This window comes from Anguilla rostrata, chromosome 8, assembly GCF_018555375.3.
Source record: "Anguilla rostrata isolate EN2019 chromosome 8, ASM1855537v3, whole genome shotgun sequence".
NCBI lineage: Eukaryota > Metazoa > Chordata > Actinopteri > Anguilliformes > Anguillidae > Anguilla > Anguilla rostrata.
This window is the reverse complement of record NC_057940.1, coordinates 31529111-31553604: the sequence shown is the minus strand read 5'-3', so window position 1 is coordinate 31553604 and position 24494 is coordinate 31529111. Positions and strand designations below refer to the sequence as shown.

Below are 24494 nucleotides of genomic sequence, written 5' to 3'. Positions count from 1 at the left end.
AGAAGCGTTCTCTCACTGAAGGTGCTTTAGAACCTCTTTTCAGCTGAACGTGCTCTAAGACTGTTATCTCTCACAAACTGTGCCATTGGATCATTTTTCTCTCACACACAGTTTTCCATTCCGAAGGTTTTGTATTTGCTCAAATGTTGTCAGAGCTGGCAAGTCCTGATTCACAAATGGCCTGATTTCATTTCTGGTGTTGACTTGACTGCAATAGTTTTTGGAGCTAGCAAGTACACCAGCAGCACTTGCTTCTGAATTTTGTCACAAGGACATACCAGTAAACCATGGAACAGACAAATGCAGGCAACACAATCAACAAATAAACACATAAAACAAAGTTAAGCTAATGGCACCATGAAAAAATGAGACAAGGAAACATATACCCCTTACCTATTATAAAAATCAGGTATTTTTTTAATGCCTATATTTATACTGGTTTGATCTTGAACTGATAATTTATTCCATGAGTTAGTTATATTTAGCCTATTTACTTTAAGCTACACAATGTGAATATTGCTAAACATTTCATTGCAGTAAAACCAATGTTTTTTGTCTTTTAAGTATAATGGTGCCCACACAGCCTAGATCCATCAATGCTGCATGTCTGTGTGGCCAAATGTACTGTATGCTTCTTTTTGAAAGAAAAAAACAACCCCAGCATCAGAAATAAAAGCAGCTCCTTGTCATAGCATGTCATTAATTTTAAATTCATTTTTTAAAACGGGGGTACGCAAAAGGCACTGCAGTGTTGACATGACAGTATGTGGTATGCCAGGGACTGCTAGCGGCGAAGCCAGTATCATGCAAAACAATTTGAGCCGTGTCTACCAGCCGTGGAATACGGCTTGGCTCAAAAAAATACCAGTGCAAAAGGATGAAAGTTCTCTGCAACTTCTCTCTCACAAACTGCTCTAGAACCCTGGTCTTTCACTGACTGTTGAAAACATTTTTCATACTAAAAGAGCACTTGAAACTTTCTTCCTCCATTTGTTACTTCTCTTACCTGCAGACCTCCGGAACTTTCTATTCTTTGTAACCTGCATATTTTTGGTTGTTTAAGTTGTTTCTGACTTATGAATCTTGGAACCGGCTCTCATCTAGAGATTGTTTCCATAACTGCTGAACTTTGGCCAGATTGGGATGCTTTTAGTCTGCGGGGTCAGCTGAGGCCTGGAGCCAGCCGAATTTTAATTCAGTCACATTAATTAAAGAGCAGGCCGACCTGTGGAACTCACTGTCACTGGAAGGTATTCTACTGTGGGAGGCAACTTTAACAGAGCACTTAAATTTAGCCTTGTCCTAATCCAGCACAATACCTCACCAGGAGCCAAAATAACTGCTGTAGTACAAGATATCCCCAGAGGCCAGCTCTCCTGTGACTGTCTGCGGTTTCGAGTCCTGAGAACGTCAGAAGCCAACACAACGGGAAGCTATGACAATGTGGCAGTCTCCTAAATAGTCCCAATAAAACCAAGACCAGGCTTCAAAAACCAAAAGACAGCAAATATTCCAAAAAGCCAAGGATGACAATGTAAAAAATTCTAGATAAACTTTAAGACAGAAACATCAAACATGCACCAAACACCAAGAAAACATCAGGTCCAGATGCAAGGTTCAGATTCCCCAGATGCCAACAACAGAAATCAACCCAAAATGTCCACCCTGACAGATGTTACCTGGCTGATGAAAAACAGCCAAAAATAGTTGACTAAAAGACAAAAAAGGCCCACATTTTATGTAGTTGCAAGGGGAGAGGGAACTCCCCCTCTTTTCCTGGCTCATGCATACTTGATGAATGATCAGAAGAGCATGATTGCACTGATTGGGTGAGGTGTGGAAGGGTGGAGGTATGGGAGAGAGGTCAGACAAGGATTGCCTTATCTGAAACATGATAAATGTATGTTGCTGGAAGCACGGCTAAGCACAATGATATTATCATCAAAAGATGAATGGTTTTAGCCTCTAACAAGACCAAGCATGAATATGTTAGGAGGTAATACAGATGAACTATTGAATACTTTTGCTTCTCACAACATAGGTGATATTTGTTGACAAATAACTGTTAAATCCAGCCAGTAGTAACCTCTAACCTCACAGACAATATTTGTAACAAAACCAAATTGCATCACATTGGTTTCCAATGTGGAACTGCTTCTAAAACTGTTGATTCCTACTGTAGGCCTATAATTATTTATAGGGACATTAACTCTTTCAATTAATGATTTCAATTAAATGTCACAGATTGCATTCTGTGTTTCCTCCAAAAAGGTAATAAAGTAATAAAATTTTCAAAGGAGAGAAAACACTTTCAAGATCCTCAGCGTGGCTCTAACTGCCCCAAGACTATTTCCTTTCCATGCCTGTGGGGGGGGAGAGAAGACAGATAGAGAGGAAACAGGCAACCTTCCTACGGTTTGCCATATCATATTATACTTTCTCTCTCTCAAAGGCAATAATCTAAAAACTAGATATCTGACAAAGCTAGCTGACTGTTTTACCAACTGTCAGCTAGCTTTGTCAGATATCTGGGTCCTAAATATATTTAGGCTGCCCAAAAATCATTGTTGTTTGGTGATGTATTTCTACAGCAGACATATTTTAACTGTTTTGATAATTTAATTATTAGTTTTTTGTCTTCAGCAGAAGGCAGCCCTACTGTTTTGAAGTGATCGCTGTATCATTCTTTTCATTTTCATGCATGCTGCTTATTAAAAATGTATTAATAGGCAGCTCATGGTGTCATAGTAAATACAGGGGTACCGAAATAAGCGTGCTAATCTACCAGACATTTCTCAGCTTCAGAGGCTCTAATTGGAGATCACTGTAGCTATAAGGTCATCCTTCCTACTTCTGTAAAACTGCGTAAACTTCTGGATGCTTCAGTGTAGAAATGTGTATCGGGTAGTAAGATAATGCAGTTCCTCATGTCACTAGATTACATACTTATCTGAGGTAGTCTGCAGTGGTGAAGACAGTGTTTACAGACCTTTCCAGTGTCCTGTCCATGTTGTATACACATTGTAGGAGTTGTACTTTAATGCAGCCATAGCAAACCCCAACATGGCAGAACATGCACTGAAAAGGCTAAATTAACAGTAGGTAGAAGGAGCTACCCTGAGTATTCAACAGACCTCCGATACTAAAGTATAGTTATAAACACAAATGGCTGTTCTTGCATAAGAGCATTGCTGTATTTTCACAAAAGGCTTCTCCTTCACCTCCCTTTATTTGTCCTTCATTCCTCAGTCAATTCAGTCCTCATTCTTATCCTGCCATGCTCTGACAGCATGGATGTGTGTTTGTGTGCGTGCATGTGTGTGTGTGTGTATAAGAGAAAGAGAGAGAGAGAGTGAGAGAGATTGTTTATGTTCTCATGTATGTGTGTTTGTGTGTACAGGTGAATACTTGTGCATGCCTGTGCATATAAGTATGTGTGTGCACTTACTCATGCATGTCTTTTTCTCTGCACTTATTTGTGTGTCATGGAGAGGAAATAATGTTGACAAAGTTGTGTAAGATGTCATAAGAAAGCTGTGACAGACACGTTAGCATAGCTAGGAGCTCAGGTTCACTTGAAGTTGACACTTGACACCGTTAGTTCCATCTCAGGTTCCTTTCTATTCAGTATTAGGCCATTGTGTTGTTATCACATTTGCCATGTCCAGACTATCCATATCTAAACCTCTGTGTGGAATCAGTATTGACCACAGACTGGCATGGGTATGATAGCAGCACTAGAGTTGTGAAATATAGGCCATCTCTGCCAAATCATTATAGTAACATTCAGATTCTGTCAGCCTAGTGTGGAGTGATATAGATCCACTCAGCCCAGCAGTAAGTGATATACTTTATTTGTTCTGGCCGCCAGGCCTGTTTGAAAACAATTCATATCTCCACAGCTCACAGTGAAGGTTATGGCCTTGCATGGGCATTTCTCATACTGTTTTTCCAACCAGTTCAAACAACAGAAATGAGCATGCATCCCTAAACTGGCAGATATCCAGAGAGGGCCTTTAAACATTCTACAGGATAAAAATAAACTACTCTTCGATAAGGCATCTGGTATTATGTAAAAAAACAAAATGACAAAGGGTATACTTTGGTATGGGAAACAATAGCTTCTGTTTTATGTTTAGGGCAGAATTTACATCTTCACATCAGTGAAAGACTGGTGGTTCAGTTTACACATTTAACTTCAGGGGTTGTGCACTTACCAGTATTTCAGTTGAACAAACCAAATGATTTAAATCTATATCCCTACAAATGCATGCAACTTCCTGATGTAGTATATTTGATAGCTCATATGCGTATTGCACCCCTTATTATGATAGAAACCGCAATAAGTATTTACCCAGGGATTCAACTCCTCAGGAGCTCAGCACCCTTGCCTGTTGTACTGGGTGCTATTTAATAGCCTACCTCCCCTATGCCTTCTTTTGAATGTTCAGGTCTATTAATGTCATCATGGTTATGCCTGCGAGAGAATGACTGGTGCTGATGAATTATTTACGCCTGTGATTGTCAAGGTGTGTATCGTCCTCCAGCACACCTGTTGTTATATAACATCTAAGGCAGACAGCCTCTGTCATTTTAATGAACTTGGCACAACATGTGTGTGTGAACCTGTCCATCTGTGTGTATACTAGGATGCTGGTGTTAATGGCTCCAGTGTCTGTGCCTTAGTTGTGCTGTGGCTGTTAACTTTGTGTGATCTGTCATCACCGTTGCCTGTGTGCTAATGCACTGCGCAGGCAGCGTACGCCATGCACGTTGCGTCTGTGTGGCCGCTCGTCAGAAACAGCCCATCGCAAGTTATTGATCTTTTTTCCCTTCCTTTCTAGGGACAAGATGATGAGGCAGTTGTTGATCATGGGAAGACCAGCTCCACAAGCAACACAAACTTTGAGAAAGAAGAACTAGAAAGTAAGTGAATACTCTCATCCACTCTTCCTTAAGATGGCTGACATTCGGGAGAGGGAATCAAGTGGCATTGGCCTTTTTTCTACAACTGTCACCCACTGTGGGGAAAAAAGTCTAGACACATAATCATAAGCAGCCTCAATCTGGTCCTGATGAGACCCTAAACTTTAGGTGTGTCTGAAAGAAAAAGAGCAGGTTGTATATATTGTTCATTATCAACAAAAATAAATACTCTAAAACGAAAATGTGCACAGCCTCCAGGACATATTGGTGTGATCTATGTTGCACCACTTATGTCATTTATTCACTTATATGAGTTGAACACTTAAAGCCATATTTACTAAGCATGCCGCAAATTGCCGCTAGGGCTGCAAAATACTGCATTGCTACATGTTTTCAATTTAGCGAGGTATTTACTAAGACTGGTTATGTAAACGAGCACAGCCACAGCAAGTTCATTTCAATGCACCGTCGTATTTAAGATACATTTTTCCAGGAGAGCAACATTGTTGTGCCATTCCATGTCTGGTGAAGTTGGGTTTTGGACAGGTAGCAGGATCCATGGATGCAGTGGATAGGCACTGTCACCTTACAATGTTGGCAATGTTAACACGTCTCATTAGTAAAAACATCAGAAGAGAGTTCTAATATTTCAAGTAGTATAATTCTGTACCCAATAGCCAACCATCTCTCAAGTCACCATCTGTGACCTTCTCTAACAGGTACCTGTTCCTAAAGATGAAGGAGTCATGTCCTTTTGCAAACGTAGGGGAGTGCCGCCATAAATGTAATTTTGGATAAATGTACAATGAGGCTACCATAGACATTTCAGGTTTGTTTGTGCAATCCAGTCCTTTGCCTCCTCCCCAATGAACAGAGCAGCGTGATTACCTTTGCAGGAAATACTTTCAGCAAGCTAAGTAAAAAACTGTTCCAGAAGTAAATTTCGGTTATAAGGCTTTATTTTTATTGGCAATAGATCACCATCTTACCTCATTAAAGAAGTTATCTGTCCTAGAAAAGTTGGCATGTTTTTCAGAGTGTATTCTAGGAGGAATTGGATGCTAGGTGACAAAAAGAATATGAGGTCCCTGTCTGTATGAATGTGACAGCTGCTGCAGTTATGCCGCCTGAGTTGCTATCACAAACAACATGCCTGTTTGCTGTTGTGAGTTCACAGAATGCCATTTCAAGGGAAAACGAGAGGGCTGGTGCACAGGGGGTCAAGAAGAGGGCTTCAGCTTACGATATTAGGGACACTAGATGGTGTTGAAAAACATCTACATGTAGTGTCCTTAGGCATTTTAAATGGTGTTTAATATTTATTGAATAAATTAATTGTACTCACCGATGTGTTTGACTTCTTAAAGTTAGTTCAGTGTTTAATGTCAATGTGTTCAGCTAATTTGCTTGCTGTGTTCAGGATGTTCCAAATGATGAATGGTAAAGAGCAGGCATTTATAATTAGCACACACCAGATTGGTCTGTATGGTAGGCTATTTGCTTTGTAAAAGCTTAACTGGATGTTAAGAAACAAACAAAAGCAGCTTTCCTAATCGATTTGGATGTTACCACAACTCACTTCATGGTAAGTTACAAAGTTCCTTTTCATAAATAAAGCCCCATGTTTCGTAATCTCAGTATGTGGCTATTCTCACATTATCATTGGAAATGTGTTCCCTTGACTAACATCAGTATACAAAGAAAACACCTGCATAGGCTATGCACATTGTAGGTGTTTTCATTTACTGTTGCAGTTATTCCGCACCTGTGATACAATCATATCGAATCGGTGGTATGAATGTAATATCTGATGAAAAACAGGTTTTCAATGTACAAGAACTTACTCACCCAAAGCACTGTCTATATAAGTCATTCATTCAAATCTAGACCTGCCATTAAATGTATTGATTTCAAATTGCGCCAAGTTATATGAAACAATATTGGCTATCTTAGCCCGCACAAAGCAATGCTACCCAATGTCTAAGATATTGTTTCAACAATGATCACTGTTATCTGTTTCGGCATTGCATACATGCCGAAAGTATTATGTAAAAATAGTGTTGTTATCTCCGGTTTGTTTAGATTCTCTGCAGCAAAACGAGCTCACCTATTCAATGACCTGTACTGGCCAAGCATTCCCTCAGTATAGCCAGTGGGACCCACAATGACTCAACGTGGACAGTATAACTTCTGCCCAGCACACAGCCAGTAATCTGACAAGCTATAATAGTGATGACTGAGAAGCATTTTAGATTATGAAATTATGTTTCTAACAGTGTACTGGCTGTGGGGCACGCGTTGCTTCTGCGTAAACAAACCATAACTTTCAGTGCACATGCTGAAAACGTTGCGCATGAATCTCAGTGTTCTTCAGCCCTCAGCCCTCATGCCTACGAAGACTGTGTTACGACAAAAATACATTTTGCAATGGCAAAGTCTAAACAGAAGACTCGGCATTTCGTGGAAGAAATCACTTGTCTGAGTGAATATTTCTGAGGAGAACAGTGAGTACTGCTTTGAATCTACAGCGGGGGGCATGTTCAGTGAAGGACTTAATCTCATTTCATATCAGTGAGAGTGGGTGGTACTGCCATCATCACCCACTGTCAAGCAGCTGAGCACTTTCTTCCTCCCCCAAGTCTTCCCTGACTCTCTTTTATCTTTCTCTTATCAGCCGCTCTCTCCCTCCTTCTCACAGTCCCTCTTTCAATTCAGGTCAATTCAAATTAGCTTCATTGGGCATGACAAAAGGCAGGATTGTGTCTCCATTTACTGAGACATTTACTACTGAAAAGCAAATATGGCTGACCCTTATTTAAACATTCCTCTTTTTAATAAACTTAAAAGAAAATAAGTGTTTTCTCCTGCCATTCCTTTCTCCCTTCATCTTTGCTCTTTTAGTCCCCCTCTTATTTTTCTCCATCCACTTTCTTCATCTCTCTGTCCATCCCTTGGGAATTCCATACTCAGACACTTTCCAAATTAAATTAAAGGAATTCCAATACCTTATTTGGTGTGGAAAAATAAAATCCAAACATCAGGGCATTTTTATTGAATTGCGTTTATGCATAAAAATGTACAGCAGTGAATAGTAATAGTAACATTATTACATTGCTGCAAGCATTTATTTCCTTTACCCTCTTTTTATTGTCTGAAGAGGTATCGGTGTACCTCATGTGGTGACATATATTGCTCAGCTAGGATTTTGAAAATATGTTGTTCAATATGAAAAAAATATATGTTATAATTTCAGGGCCTAAATGCTATTCCCCAAAGGAGAAAATAAATTAGGGAATCATGCGTCTTTTAAAACGAACAGCTGGTCCTTGAAGGTCCGGGCCTGTGTGTCTCTCCCCTGTACAGGCCACAGGGCTGTGTACGTGGGAGTCCATGTTCCGCTGGGTAAAGAAAGCAGGCACAAGCATCGCCATCGAGGTCACAAGCACCACCGCAAGAGGAAAGAGCCACAAGAGGAGAGCGAGGATGGCAGAGACTCTCTTGCACAGGGTAATTACTGCACGGTCCTACTCCTAATGACATTCTATATGTGTATAGAACTGCAATACCCCTATACCGCATACCAGCCACATACCGAGCAAGGGGGTACTTCTATTTTTGGCAGTCAAAGCTGTTGTTCTGGTAGGCTTTTAAATTTCAGATTTACAAAAAAATGGATGTGACGTAATACTGTCTATTTTTGGGTGAAATTTGATCAGCCCCGAAAATTGTATTCGGAGAGTGAATTTACACATCCAGCTGCCTGGTTTCCCTCTAAGCCTCATGCCGCTCGAGATGGCGTTTCTTTTCATGAAAACCTGCTCCTCGGAGACAAATGTGTGCGAGAGTGATAGCAGAGACAGGATTGGCTTTTTGTTGTTCTGCAGCAGAGTATGAGTCATTGAGCAGCATTGTCCCTGTCCCACACATTTGCGCTCTCACACGCACGCCGTTCTAGCCAATGAGAACGCACGCCCGCAGGAGAAGGGAAGCCGGATTAAATGGAGATGAAGCTGATGTTCTGGGCTGCCCCTTGTTCCTCATTGTTATTATGTCAGCTTTGCTGAGATTCGGCCTTTATCTCTCTCTGTGCTCCCTGCTTGCTTTTATCCCGACCTGTCATCCGCCCCCCCGATAATGCGGCATATGCTCGCGGGCCATGCTTAGGCACCCTCACACGCAAACACAGGTGTCGCATCACAGGACTTCTGCTTGGGAAAAAAAAATCTCCAGCCTCGTTTCTCCTTTGCAGCCGAAATGCGTCAAAAGCAACAACAACTATCAGAAGCCACAAATACATTCTATTTTAACTTCACAGGCAGTGAAGTGGTCAGACTATTTATACCAGGGACGTCGGTAGTTGCATACATTTAACTGACTTACTTGGACACTTAACTCAGCAAGCATCCAACTGCAGGGTCCTTTTCAAATTGCACATTGAACACTTCATGCTCCAAACCTGAATAAAAAGCAGCCGTAAAGTAAAGCACAGACAGTTCTTTGGGAGAACAGACTGATGTGGTAGTTGTGCCGGCATTGCCAAGCACTCCATCTCAGAATGTGCGTAGGTGTCGGAGGGATGCACAAAGCCGCATGAGTCAGAAGAATGCGCGGAGCCCAGCGTCTGAACAGAGTGTCGGAAACCGTCCCTCCCTCCCTCCCTCACCCCCCCCACATCACCCCGTTTCCTGACACTCGCCCCCCTCCTCTCCCACAGACACCCCCTCTCAGCGGGTGCAGTTCATCCTGGGCACGGAGGATGATGACGAGGAGCACGTCCCCCACGAGCTCTTCACCGAGCTGGACGAGCTGTCCTTCCGCGAAGGCCGGGAATACGAGTGGAAGGAGACGGCCAGGTCAGAGCCCCGCCCCTGTGTCAGCCAATGAGCGAACGGGACCTGGGTCTGCGCCACATTTCATAGGCAGAGACAGGAGAGGGGTGTGCTAATCATGGGCTGGAAAGAGATATATCTACACCGTCTACATCTAAAGGAGCGCTCTATAAATTCTGCTACATTTTTTCCTGATTTCGGGTTTCTCGGTTTTATTTATGAACAGATTTCCTGATTGTCATATAAGACATAATTCTTTGCCGCTTCTCTGCTTTATCCATTCAGCAATGTTGTTGAACTCTGGATAAGTGGTATGTCGCTCTGGATAAGAGTGTCACTAGAAGGACTGCAATCTGAGGGGCGATAGCAATTCACAGTGAAATGAATCGGCTTTGTCAGGCCTGGTACACCATGGGGTTGATATTGTTAAGCTTTTCTGAGGGTTTTGCAGCAGTGTTAGCAGGCAGTTGCAGCCACGTGTGTCTCTAGCTTGACTCAGAAGGAGGCAGATGTTAGGCTGCTTTGCCTGCATCCACGTATTGCATCATTACCTTTTGTGTTTCAGCACATTATAATGACAGTTTCACACACTGCATCACTTTAGGCTAAATGCATTTTTGATGAAATGCGCTTTTATTTTTAGAATTTGGTAATAGTTCATTAATGGACTCAGTGTTACATTTATGTTTCAGGCATTTAGCACACACTTATTCTGCTAGCATTCTTTTTACATGCAGTTCTTAAACAGCTGGATATTTACAGAAGCAATACTGGTTAATTGCTTTGAAACCCACTAGCCATCAACCTTGCAAACCCAGTGCACTAACCATTATGCTACACTGCCACCCTCTCTTTTAATTACTGACTGTTTGAGTCAGATTGACCCGCTATCATCCTCATCAGCTTCAATATCACACCACAGGTATCACACAATCCTTAGTCAGAATGCATCTACTGGAAATTATGTGCGTATGACACAAATAAAACATAATGATGGCAGGTAAAAGGTAATTTAATATAACTTCTGAGCATGGTATCTAAGAACATAGAAAACCAAAAATGTGTGATCTGGACTAGCTGTCTAGTCTGACCAACAGCTGATTAAAGCATGTTCAACACATATTTCACACTTAGCATAGTTTAACACATTTAATGACGCATTTTAACAAATTTGACACATTTGAATATTTTTATGATATTTTTTGTTAATTTAATTTTATGGTGGGATTGTAGTTGGCTCTATTGCGGACCTGTACGGTCTGTACTCTGAACAAAGAATCAGAGTCCCTGCTGAATGGGTGAATGTGGGTTGAGTAGTGCAGAATGGCGTACCCCTGAGTGCAGTCTGTGAGTGTTCCCGGAGCAGAGGGGCCGCTCCGTTAATGGATTGTGTGGGCGTGCAGGTGGCTGAAATTCGAGGAGGACGTGGAGGACGGCGGGGAGCGCTGGAGTAAGCCCTACGTGGCCACGCTGTCCCTGCACAGCCTGTTCGAGCTGCGCAGCTGCATCCTCAACGGCACCGTGCTGCTGGATATGAGGGCCAACACTATTGAGGACATAGCAGGTGAGTGTGTGCGCTTGCGTTCCTGTGTGTATGCACGCGTGTCTGTGTGTGTGTGCATGTGCGTGTGTGTTTGTGTGTGTGTGCGTGTACATGGGTGTGCGTGTGAGAGAGAGACTTCTCCCTCCTTTCAGACATCACTATGGACAGTATAGCTGCACATGTGTGTTAGTACCGTGCATGTATGTGCGGTTTGGTATGTACATATGCGCTGACCCATATGCCTGCCTTTAGACATGATCATGGACAGCATGGTGGCGTCCAATCAGCTGGACGAGTCCCTGAGGGAGCAGGTGCGGGAGGCCATCTTGAAGAAGCACCACCACCAGAACGAGAAGAAGCTGAGCAATCGCATCCCGCTCGTGCGCTCCCTGGCTGACATGGGCAAGAAGCACTCTGACCCCCACCTGCTGGACAAAAACGGTGAGAAGGGGCTCGCTTTCAGACGGGGAAGCAGCACAGCCTAACACTCTGGGAACATGGATAATTGGCAGAAGTTTTCTGGTTGTTGTTCCCAACCTGGCAACTGAGTAATGAACTTGCCTACTGTGCTCTGTACATGGGTAGTATTGTGCTAAGTAAATTAACTGTCTGTGAGTGGTGAAGGAAACCTTATTAACACCACCTGTTCTGGGTTTCTTATAGTGTTAAATTCATTTTCTTATTTAAAATTACAATGGAACCTACTTATATGTATAGGCAAATAGAGGTGAAGTGACAGAAAATGTTTCACACCATGTGACACTCATACCCAGAAGCATGCTGGACTGCATGAATGGATATAATTTCAATCGTGAACTTGCTTGGACAGACGTGTCAGTGGCAATCACTGAATGGGCGTATTGTTCTGAACTGGTTTGTATCTGTTGAGCTGATGCTATCTTAACTTCTGCTTTTGGGCACGAATGCCTCCCTAGCATCGCCGTCTTTTCGTATGCGCCTCTCCTTCCGTGTGATTGGTGGTTTATTCATTTATTGGCAAGTCCCTTGGCCTGCACACACCCCCCTTCTCACCGGTCTATTACCCTGCTGCCCTGCACAATAAAATGTCCAGTGTTAATCTAACTCTAACAAAGTATATTAGTGCATGAGGGGCCCAGTGCACTCAGTCAGAGTAATATGTGCTCTGCCAGAGTTGAATTAACTCACACAGTAGAATTAAAGTTTCACACAGCCTCCTGTCCAGTGCTGTGTCCTTTGCCTTAACCCCTCTGACTTGCACTCCATAGACACGCCCCCACCACCACCCCCCACATCCCTGCCCGCAATACACCACCTCCTCCTTCCTCTTCTTTGCTTTTTAATGTCCCAAGGAAAGAATACACCAGTGTATTCCCATCATCTGTTTTCCCTTTCTCGCTGTATGTTTCCTCTCTCTCGGTTCTCCTGTCATGCTCCTTCTCTTTTCCGGCTGCCAGGGGAAGGCCTGTCCTCTTCCCGTCTCTCCCTCCTGAAACCGGGCTCCTCCACCTCCAGCCTGTTCCAGAGGCGCGAGTCGCGGGTCTCCGTCCTCCTCAGCCACCTCCTGCCGAGCACCTCCCCCTTCCCTTCGCCCTTCGCCACTCCCCAAAGCACGCCGCCCAGCGCTCGCCGCTCCCCGCCCCTGGTCCCGCCCCCGTCGCAGAAGCCCACCCCCCAGCTGCTGGTGTCCTGTGCCCAGGGGGACGGGATCCCCGAGGTGGTGGTGTTCCCGCCCGAGGACGACGAGTCTCCGCCCCCCACCGAGGAAGAGGAGGCAGGCCTGGCCTGCTCGTCACTACCACTGCCACCAGAAGGCAAATATCTGTGTAGCTTTGCCAGTGTGAGTCACGGCTTGAACAGAGACACGACAGCAACCAGCATGTGGCCGCTTCCTCAGTCCTGTCTCCTCACCGAGCCTGCAGTCCTCCCCACCGCCACCGCCTTCTCCCTCTCCCCCCCTCCACATCACTCTTTTAACCTCTTTCTTCACTTCCCCCTCATCGCTGTTTACAAACCCATCATCACTAACCATTTGCCTGGTGAATTCCTCCACATCACTTCTCCCCACCTTCTTGTATCACTTCTCCCTGCCCCCTTACGTAACTTCTCCCCGCCCACCCTTACATCACTTCTCCCCGCCCCCTTACATCACTTCTCCCCGCCCACTTACATCACTTCTCCCTGCCCGCTTACATCACTTCTTCCCGCCCCCTTACATCACTTATCCCCGCCCCTTACATCACTTCTCCCCGCCCACTTACATCACTTATCCCTACCCCCTTATATCACTTCTCCCCACCCCCTTACATCACTTATCACTTCTCCCTGCCTGCTTACATCACTTCTCCCCGCCCACTTACATCACTTCTCCATGCCCGCTTACATCACTTCTCCCCGCCCCCTTACATCACTCTGCCCTCTCCAACAGCAACCTTCATCGAGCTCTTTGTGCGTGTGCATATCTGTGCGTGTGCATATCTGCTGCCAATCACTGCAGTTTGAGACTCTTCGGTGTAATGGAGATTGTGTGGAATTGGAATGGATTTGCTTTGTCATTTATGTATACTTGACCAGGCTTGTTGTGTGCCTCCCATTCACATAGAGGTCTGTGGTTGGTTCAAAACCTGTTTCTTTGATTATATTTCTTCTTTCCAGTATCTCTTCATACTTCCACTTGTTTGCTTGTTAGACACTGTACAGTCACGCAAAGCTTTTAAATTATTGCAGTAACTTAAGGCATGTACTACATGCCTTGCAAAGTTTAGCATTTTTGTTGTTTTCACTTTAAACTTTTAATATTTTTCATGGACAAGAATTACATGTCTGTAATTTCCTATCACCATCTGACATCTTTTTAAAGTGTCCATTTTTTCCTCCTGCTAATAAAATCACACAAGACCCAAAGCCCAGCGCACAGCATGGTAAATATAAGCACAGCATGCCTTTGCACAGCACTGCCTACATTAAGGTCTTGTTCTTTATTCTTGTCTGTTATGTATTAATAGAGGAGGATGGGGTCAAAAGAATCACAGGCTCTGGTTTGGACGGAAAAGTGAGAGGCAGGGGGTAATGGGTCTTTTTTTAGCTGCTGAAGTTCTGTGACCTCCCTCTCCGTCATCCTGCTCTCGAGCGCTGCAAGAGAACACAGGGAGGAGGCTCCAGATACGCGGTGTTTATATGTGGTCGACTCGCGGGTCCTCAGCAACCAGAGGCCAGCCCCTCTCGGTCCGCTCACTGACGATAAGCAGCACTGCTCCGATGACCTTTCTTAAACGGCACTTTCGGTGGTCCAACAAAAACAACCCAGGGAATGTGTCTGCACGGACATGCCAAGGGTTTTTACAGTCAGAGTCATGAGAAACGTGTACTCCTTGCACCCAGCGACACTTTCTGTGGCTCGTTGGTAAATTCCTCACGCCGTAGTCGATAGAGACATTCCCCAGTTGATCTCCTTGGATTATTTTTTATTACTCCTCCTGGACTCAACACCCCCTCCCAAATCCCTGTGGTTGTGTTGTGCTTTGTGAGGAATGCCAGTGATCAGTCTCTGGTTTCAGTGACATCACTGCTCTCCGTCTTAGGAGGATCAGGGTCAGCTCAGTGAAAGATCTCAAGTCTGTCTGATTAGTGATTGCTGGCTGAGGTTACGTATGGTATCCGAGTCTAGCCACTACATAGTGCTGTCTCTGAGATGTGTTTTCCTTTTATTTTCTATCACCCTTGCCCCAAGCCTGCTGCATTTGGCTCCTTGTGTCTGTCTTTGTGTAACTGTGTCTAATGGCTGTCTTTCCATATCAAAAAGGCACAGCCTTTTTTTTTGTTGTCGACATTTTACCGCTGTAGGGTCAGGCTGAATATGTGAATGGTCTGTTTAACTGCCCTGGTCTGTTTCCCCCTGCTTTGTACATTAATTGGATTTACCTTTATTGCAGGTTGAAATTATGTTTACATGGACTGCTGTCAGTATTCATTCTGAGAACAAGAAGACACAGTTGGTTCCCATGCACTTACAGAGCTCACAAATGTATAAGCATGGATAGAGTTCTCTCAGTACTGAGCTGGCAATGCACCATGAGAGCCCAATGACCTTTAATCTTTCTATAATGAGTTTAGGCCAGCACTGGTCATATTTTTACGTCAGTCTGGTTATTCATGGTCCTGGGAGGGTCTTGTTGGTTTGGATGAGGGTGGTCTCTGAAAATATTGTTCAGCTGGAAACGTAATCTAGGGCCTGTCTGTTTCTATCAATAGGCCTTACTTTTACACGTGAATGATTAAATCTGAGCAGTTTTTGTTGGCCTGTTTTGACGTCAAGACTAGCAAAGTCCAATATCGAAATACTGTATTTGTGTACCTTAATTGATATTAATTTCAATAACAGAGATGTAACTGTGGCATGGTAGAGAAAAATGTTGTTTTCAGTGTTATTAAGAGATGTCACTTACGATTGATTTGCCTAATGCTTCAAAGCGGGGGGTCAATACAAGCTCAGTTATAGTCAGAAACCCTGAGAGAGGTATTCTTCGATGCGTACCGCCCAACCAACCCCCTAACAGCCTTTTCACTCTGTGTCCTCCACTGCAGGGCTGGTGGTCTCCCCACAGTGTGCCGCTGGTAACCTGGACAACAGCAAGGCCGGCGACTGCAAGATGAGTAAAGGAGGGGTCAGCCGGGAGAACAGCACTGTGGACTTCAGCAAGGTGTTATCTCTCTAGGAGACCTATACAAGTATTATACATGGGCTTAGCAACATTATACATAGGCCTCTCTATTGAGGTGGATGGCCACAATGTCTGCAGGCTTTCAGCTAATCACTAACGGTTGAGTGGACTCACTGTGTGTACTAAATCATTTAAGCTTCTCTCCCCCAGTTGTGTGTGTGAATTCGGAGCAGGTGAAGGTGAGATAGAAAATTGTGGCCTTCCAGGATTGCAGTCAAACCACTTTACTTTATTGGGGTCTTATGGCTAGGAACCTCAGGTTGTCACAACATTTAGGACAGATAATTCTAAGAGAGCTCACTCTTGAAGCACAGTTTTCAGCTAAGGCCCAGGATTTATGGATCCTGTCAATCTATAAGTGATAATAAAAACAAGTAGTGTACACTTTGAAAGAGGACAGCCTTTAGTTGGATCTTACAGTTAGTCCATTATATGCGTTACAGTGGCATGAATTTTTGCTTTTTGTTGATTTTCAGAGTATTTCGTATATATTGCTTGAGATCACACCAGTGACAATGTGTCCATAAAAGTCAAAGAGTTCAGAAGTTCAGCATTCCTGACTCCTTTGTACCGGACATGCCCCAGTTTATATAAAACCCTTCAACTATAAACTAAACCAGGCAGATCAAGCACTTGGCAGCTGTGAGTTCCCTCTTCAGTCCGAGCTTTGTAGCCGAGCTTATGTCATGTGCCATAAAAACAAAAGATTCCTGCTTGACTTTGCAGAACTAAGCAATGTTAGTGAGAGAGAGACAGACAGAGAGAGAGAGAGAGTAAGGGAGGGGGAAGAGGGATCTGTGTCTCTTCTGTCTAGTTGGGTTTGATCTTGTGACATCTTCCCTCAACTAGCAACCCTGTTGTCTCTACAGCTCACCCCCTCTGCTGCCTCCTACAGCTAAGTGTCTGTTGCCAGCTCTATGTCTGCTTCTTGCAGTTCTGGCTCTAACCTTCCCTGTCCTACTGCAGGTGGACATGAACTTCATGAGGAAGATCCCTCCAGGGGCTGAGGCCTCTAACGTGCTGGTCGGTGAGGTAGACTTCCTGGAACGGCCCATAATTGCCTTTGTCCGGCTGTCACCGGCTGTCCTCCTGACGGGCCTGACTGAAGTGCCTGTGCCCACCAGGTACACTCCCCACCTGGCCACCACCTCACGCCCATCCCCAGTCCCAGTTTCTGCCGTCCATTAGTCCCAGTCTCTGCCCCTCCATTAGTTCCAGTCTCTACCCCTCCATTAGTCCCAGTCTCTACCCCTCCATTAGTCCAGTCTCTACCCTCTATTAGTCCCAGTCTCTGCCCCTCCATTAGTCCCAGTCTCTACCCCTCCATTAGTCCCAGTCTCTACCCCTCCATTAGTCCCAGTCTCTACCCCTCCATTAGTCCCAGTCTCTACCCCTCCATTAGTCCCAGTCTCTACCCCTCCATTAGTCCCAGTCTCTACCCCTCCATTAGTCCCAGTCTCTACCCCTCTATTAGTCCCAGTCTCTACCCCTCTATTAGTCCCAGTCTCTAACCCTCCATTAGTCCCAGTCTCTACACCTCCATTAGTCCCAGTCTCTACACCTCCATTAGTCCTAGTCTCTGTCCTTCCATTAGTCCCAGTCTCTACCCCTCCATTAGTCCCAGTCTCTACCCCTCCATTAGTCCCAGTCTCTACCCCTCCATTAGTCCCAGTCTCTAACCCTCCATTAGTCCCAGTCTCTGTCCCTCCATTAGTCCCAGTCTCTACCCCTCTATTAGTCCCAGTCTCTAACCCTCCATTAGTCCCAGTCTCTACCCCTCTATTAGTCCCAGTCTCTACCCCTCCATTAGTCCCAGTCTCTACCCCTCCATTAGTCCCAGTCTCTACCCCTCTATTAGTCCCAGTCTCTACCCCTCCATTAGTCCCAGTCTCTAACCCTCCATTAGTCCCAGTCTCTACCCCTCCATTAGTCCCAGTCTCTACCCCTCCATTAGTCCCAGTCTCTACCCCTCTATTAGTCCCAGTCTCTACCCCTCTATTAGTCCCAGTCTCTAACCCTCCATTAGTCCCAGTCTCTACCCCTCTATTAGTCCCAGTCTCTACCCCTCCATTAGTCCCAGTCTCTACCCCTCTATTAGTCCCAGTCTCTACCCCTCTATTAGTCCCAGTCTCTACTCTTCCATTAGTCCCAGTCTCTACTTCTCCATTAGTTCCGGTCTCTGCTCCTCTCACTGCCTCTCTCATCTCTTGCCCCTGCTCTGTTCTGCCCAGGACTCTCTGCCCACCGTCAGGTTCACACAGCTCTGGGTTTATTGCTAACAGAGTGAGCATTGTTCTGTGAAGGACTGTATTACCTCTTTCTTGTCCTCTCAGTCTTATGAATGCTGTTCCCCTGGCAGGTTTTTGTTTTTGATGTTGGGTCCTAATGGCAAAGGGGCTCAGTACCATGAGATTGGGAGGTCTATGGCCACGTTGATGACCGATGAGGTAAGAGCCTAAGGTCAGCGTCAGGGTAATGGAGATATGTGTTCACCATGCTGAGGCTGAGAATGGGTCATCACATCTCCATGGAGATGTAGGGGACCGGCCAATATATCCCATATATCTTTTTTTCTAAAATAGCAATTGGTACAACTTTTTTAGAAACCACAAATATATTGCAAATTGTCATCATCGACTTCTTGGCAGATATTTCACGATGTTGCATACAAGGCCAAGGACCGCACTGATCTCCTGGCGGGAATCGACGAGTTTCTGGACCAGGTGACTGTGTTGCCGCCAGGAGAATGGGACCCCACAATACGAATCGAGCCCCCGAAGAATGTACCATCTCAGGTCAGGACCCAAATTTCATCGTTTCTCTGAAGAAAGTATGTTGTCTGAGCTGCTGTTTTGTATAATGCTGCATGAAGTAGTAACTGAGTCTAAGGAGTCCCTATATGTCAGTACCGTAGCTTTGTGGTTATGGTGCATGTGTGAACTATGTGTTACAGGAATGTGTGAAACATAGATCTTCTTTGTCCATCCATACCAACAGGTAAAATATTGCCAAAACAATAATCAATGAGATGTAACTTAATAAATTAATAACTTAGTAAGCACAGACATACAAGAAAGATGACTGATTAAAAAAAAAAAAAATTATAGACATTTATATTGAAACCCACACGAATACTGTGAATGTTTCTTGAAAAAAGCTTTCTTTTAAAAATGGTGCTAAGTGTAAATATCAGCGTGGCGACTCCTGGTCATAGTGTGGATTGGTGACTTTTCTTACTTCCAGATGAAGAGAAAGATTCCAACTCTGTCCAATGGCTCGGCCGCACCCTCCGAGACCATGAAGGAAGAGGAGCACTATGCAGGGCCTGAGCTGCAGAGGACGGGACGGTGAGCAGGATGCAGGGGCCCTATTGGTCCTCTGGAAGGTCATGACCTATTGGAGCTTAGCTTCACAAAGCTGCCTCGGACAAGCAGGACAGACCGAGGAGGGGATTTTCAGCCAGTTCTGCTGGAATATGAAAACAAGCTCAGTTGAAATAAAAGCACTGTCTTATTAAACTGGCAGTGGGGAGGTGGTTTAGAGATTCATTCATAAAACAAAGTTTAAAGATCTCAAAGCTACCATAATGCGAGAAGTAAAGATTAAATTTGCTGCAGCAGGGACAGCTAATTAATTTTGAATTATTCAAGAGGAAATTAGCAGGCATGCCGCTGAAAATTAAATTTCCTTGTGTAGTGGTAGCATGTGGGTATTCAACGCAGAGGATTATGTAGCCTAAAAGGTGTAGGGGATGATGTGGGGTACAGAGACAGTTTTGGATATTAGTCGATAGGACATTGGGATTAACACCCCTACTACTTAAAAAAATGGCATGGGATTTTTAACAACTTCACTGAGTCAGGCCCTCGAGTTTAAACATCTCATCCAAAGGACAGCCCCTTCTATAGCACAGTGCCCCCATCACTATTCAGGGGTATTGGATTTCTGCTTTGTCCAGAGGGATGAATGCCTGCTTCCAGCTTAGCAGCACCTCTTACAGCAGCAATGTAGTTTTCCATGAGGTCTCCCATGAGGCAAGCACTACCTCCAGCGTAGCTGTGGTATTGGGACACGAGAAGGATGCTGGGTGATTTGGCTGCCGCTGTATAAACGCCTGTTGATTTATTGTGTGTGTTATATGCACTGTGTTGATTTCATAACCAATTGCAAATGTCAAACTCTATCCATGGAAGGACAATCGCATTAGCATTTCTGCAGTGTTCAGTTTCACTGTATTTTAAGCGTTAACAAAATGCTATCCGGCTGTCATTGGTCAACTGTGTGAACGCGTTTATGCCATTTTAAAGACTCACGCGTACTGCTTGACGTGTTAGAAACAGAATGCAAATGAGAGACTTGCGTAAACTGCGCCGGTGAAAGGACATTGAGTTGTGTTTAGTTATGACCTCACAGGGGCCGCTAGCAGGCAGGCAGGCACCTGCATTATTTACGAAGGCTGCCGAAAGCCTCAGTCTACTGCTATAAAAAGCCATGTGCTGTCAGGCACAGGCTAGCGACCGAGGGAGGGCAGGCAGAGAGAGAGGAGGAAAGTGCTATTCTGCTTCACTGCCAGGAGATAAGAGCCAGCTTTGCTTTCTTTCATCTTGTTGATGTGGCTGCCGGATATGTGCTATGAAGGGCGGGAGTGTGATCGGGGTGGCATGGTGCCTTTGTGGCTTTAGACTGGATCCTTAGAACAGGGGGTTCCTGGTGCTAATGTAAGCTTCTGTACCCCTCATCAGTGTATTTTACCTGAATAAAATCAGTATGTGTATTATTAATGCATGCATATACTGTATGCATTAATATATGAAGGATCTGCAAAGTGCCCTTGATCAGATTTACAGCTATGTCTTAACACCAAGCCCATCATGAATTAGGTGCTGGGACCTCTGAATTAGAAGGAAATTCAGTTTAATCTGTTGTCATAGGTTTGCTTAGTTTAGAGTGATATTATGCACTGTTGTTTAATACCCAAGTCCTGGGGTCTTGTTCATGGTCAGGATCTTTGGAGGCTTGATCATGGATGTGAAGCGGAAAGTCCCGTACTACTGGAGTGACATCCGCGATGCCCTGAGCCTGCAGTGCCTGGCCTCCATCCTCTTCCTCTACTGCGCCTGCATGTCCCCCGTCATCACATTCGGAGGGCTGCTGGGCGAGGCCACCAAGGGAAACATCGTGAGTACTGCGGTAACTGTACCTGAACGGTCACTGCTCTGAGTGCCTCTGGTGAAAACCCATTACCTGTCACTGTAGACTAGCTGTAACGTAACCATTGCTTTTCATGTTAAGTTTGGACTTGACTCACTACTCATCATTGTAGAGTATCACAGGTAAAACTGACTTTTTATAGTAATTCCACCCCCAAATCACTACCTGTCACTGTAGCGCACCTCAGACTGCCGCACTCAAGGAAAGAAATACCTACAGAGCATAAAAACTGATATTTTTGTTAATAGCTGTGAATACATTCAGTGTTATAAAGCCAGCACACCACCACATACTTCTGTAAGTATCTAAAATATCCTTCATCAAAGGGCTACAACCAGCAAACAAGCAATTCTGACCTAAGAAACCAGGTGAGGTGAGTTCAGTTTATGGGACAAACTGCTTTAATTGATCTATTTAAGTCCTCAGCAACAATGGAAGCCAGCAGACACTATGCCTCTCCAGGGTTAAGGTTGCAGTCCTCTACTGTAAGGTAAAATTAATGTATTGTCACACTGACCACAGCGCAATACATCATAGAGTAACTATCCCTGAATCATTGTAGTTCACTGCAAGTTAAACCTGCCCTGACTTGCAACTGTACATTATTAGTAACATTTTAGGGTAGACATAAGCACTCGGTAATAAGTAGCACTGGCTGCAACTCACTAGTCATTCAAATTGCAAATCATTACTGTTAACAGTGAATAAGCCTGACTCATTACTCTCTGTAATAATTAACACTGTCTATTGCTTTTTCCTTACTTGTATACCTTGTTCCATATTGTTCATAGTAAATAGCTAATAGTCTGTGACTGAATGCTCTATGCCTTATCTGTGCCCTGTGATATGTCACTGTACCACTGCAACACTTCCTGTATTTCATTACCCGCCACTGTGAGCCCCAGTCTCTGACTTGTTACTCTTCATGGCGAGTAGTGCCATGTGTTTGCTGAAAGGCTCTGTCTGCTGCAGAACAAACAGCTGGGCCCAGCATTAGTTCTAACTGCTGTTGAGGAAGCTCATTAGAACACGCGTGTGGAGAGTAATCAGGCATGACAGAGGACAATGCGGCAGAAGAGCAGTAACCATTAGCGTCTGCTGTCAGTTCCACCATGGGAATGTGTGTCTCTCATTCTCCATCTCTCCTTCCTTCTCCCTTTCTACCCTTCTTTCTCTTCCTCTCCCATTTGCTCTATCCCACCCTTTCTCCCTCGCTTTTCTCCCCTCACTTTCTCCCTGTCCTTCTCTCCCCCTCCCCTCCCTGCTCTGATGATAGAGTGCCATTGAGTCGCTGTTTGGAGCGTCGCTCACGGGCGTGGCCTTCTCGCTGTTTGCTGGACAGCCGCTCACCATCCTTGGCAGCACGGGGCCGGTGCTGGTTTTTGAGAAGATCCTCTTCAAATTCTGCAAGTGAGTTCTTCAACAAATCTGATAAACTTCAGCTCAGTTTACTATAATTCCCTGTAGTCACTGCTTCTTGCAAACCTAACTACATGTAAAGGTAATCTCTCTCTGCTATAAACTCCTTTAGCATAAGGGAGCAGTAAGCACACCAGCAATTTAGCAGTTCCCAAAGTATTATTTTACCTTCTTGTCTGCTTTCTAACAGACAATGTGAAAGGATTCTAATCCATGGAAAGCTAGTAAAAAGTAGTCTGAATGGGATTATGGTTTTATTCTTACAAATCTCTATTTCCAGTCAAGAAGCATGATGGAATTTTTTCCCTTCAGTCTGGAATTGCCAATTGTGCTATGTCAGTCACTCGTTGCCAACTGCACCTGCCTCCTTCATAGCACTCCCAAGCCTCTATCAGAAGGCACAAGCATGTTTTGTCGAGCCGTACGCAAAGTGCGGGGCCATGCGTTGTGTTGCATTCATTTGATTCCCCACTGTGCACAGGGACTACGGCCTGTCCTACCTGTCCCTGCGCACAAGCATCGGCCTGTGGACGGCCTTCCTGTGCCTGCTGCTGGTCGCCACGGACGCCAGCACCCTGGTCTGCTACATCACACGCTTCACAGAGGAAGCCTTCGCCGCCCTCATCTGCATCATCTTCATCTACGAGGCCCTGGAGAAGCTCTTTCAGCTGGGGGAGGTCTTCCCCATCAACATGCAGAACGACCTGGACAATCTCACCTTCTACACGTGAGTGAAAATCACACTCGGCCGGGCCAGAGGGAACTGGGACCTGTATTTTTGACGGTTGTGTTTTGGAACGATGGCATTGGTTTAGCATCATTTCAGTGGTGGATATCATCAGGTTTATGGCCGTTCTCCATAGGTTAGCTGATAGAGAAATAAATAAGAGAAACATTATTTTTAAGCAGGTAGAAATGGTACCTTTAAAAGCCAATGAAACAATACTGGTGTCAGTACTGTTTAAAGAAGAACAGGATGGTTTTAGGAGCTGGTTTGCAGTATGCATGTGTGCATGCATTTCAGAGCAAAGCTGCTGTTTTGTGGCTTGAGTTGCAGGTTTAGGAGATGGCAGGTCAGTATTTATGGTATATAATGGTGCATTGAGGAAGAAGAGGTTGTGGAAGACTGATAAAGACAGGTTTTGTAGGGAAGGAAAGCAGGGGAGAATGAAGGGATCCCAGTTTAATTTTTCACTGCTTTCTTTTGCTGGCTCCCAGGTGTCAGTGTTCTCAACCTGCTAACGCCTCTGCACACACCCTGCAGTTCTGGAATGAGACTGGCATCACACTCGAGTCCTTCTCCTGGAGTGAACTCAATGTGTCTGTGAGTGTCCACACACACACACACACACACACGCAGGCACAAACAGACACACATTTACACACACACACACACACACCCTGCAGTTCTGGAACAAAACTGGCATCACACCCGAATCCTTCACCTGAAGTGAACTCAATGTGTCTGAGTGTCCTCAAACACGCATACACACACAATACGCACACATGCACAGACACAAACACACACACTGTTCTGACCCTTTTCTCTGTCGGCACAGATGTGCCAGCACTTCCATGGGGAATTTACAGGCCCGGCCTGTGGACACCACGGCCCCTTCATCCCGGACGTCCTCTTCTGGTCCATCATCCTCTTCTTCACCACATTCTTCCTGTCCTCCTTCCTCAAGCAGTTCAAGACTGAGCGCTACTTCCCCACAAAGGTACAGTGATGACTCATCCTTCTTCATGCCGTTGCTTTCAAATCTCCTGCATGGTACACAACAGGGTTCAGCTAGTAAAGCCATGTCTGGATTTCATATCAACTCCTGCTCTTTATTACTTATTTATCCCAATCATGTATGTGGT

The 24494-nt window shown here is 44.7% G+C and overlaps 1 protein-coding gene and 1 long non-coding RNA gene across 5 annotated transcripts in view; one reads left to right on the top strand and one right to left on the bottom strand.

The window, feature by feature from the left end:
• The window catches only part of LOC135261414 (sodium bicarbonate cotransporter 3-like), a 40234-nt gene that overhangs the window by 5272 nt on the left and 10468 nt on the right, over positions 1-24494 (top strand). For 2 of the 3 annotated variants that reach the window (XM_064347696.1, XM_064347698.1), the window contains exons 2-17: positions 4845-4926; positions 8290-8433; positions 9641-9779; positions 11159-11319; positions 11551-11739; positions 12735-13091; positions 15862-15977; positions 16965-17122; positions 18358-18445; positions 18647-18793; positions 19242-19345; positions 21002-21176; positions 22486-22619; positions 23110-23355; positions 23847-23952; positions 24188-24349. In XM_064347696.1, coding sequence (XP_064203766.1) covers positions 4845-4926; positions 8290-8433; positions 9641-9779; positions 11159-11319; positions 11551-11739; positions 12735-13091; positions 15862-15977; positions 16965-17122; positions 18358-18445; positions 18647-18793; positions 19242-19345; positions 21002-21176; positions 22486-22619; positions 23110-23355; positions 23847-23952; positions 24188-24349 — 2508 coding nt within the window. The remainder of the gene's footprint in view (positions 1-4844; positions 4927-8289; positions 8434-9640; positions 9780-11158; positions 11320-11550; positions 11740-12734; positions 13092-15861; positions 15978-16964; positions 17123-18357; positions 18446-18646; positions 18794-19241; positions 19346-21001; positions 21177-22485; positions 22620-23109; positions 23356-23846; positions 23953-24187; positions 24350-24494) is intronic. The other variant, XM_064347697.1, reaches the window with a different exon arrangement.
• Positions 14974-21060, bottom strand: LOC135261419 (uncharacterized). Of its 2 annotated transcripts, none has more exons than XR_010331931.1 (3): positions 20973-21060; positions 19236-19463; positions 14974-15919 (listed from the first exon to the last, which is right to left on the bottom strand). It is a non-coding gene; the product is annotated as an uncharacterized LOC135261419 (long non-coding RNA). The 2 variants fall into 2 exon arrangements; XR_010331932.1 differs by having other exon boundaries at positions 19236-19466; positions 20973-21052.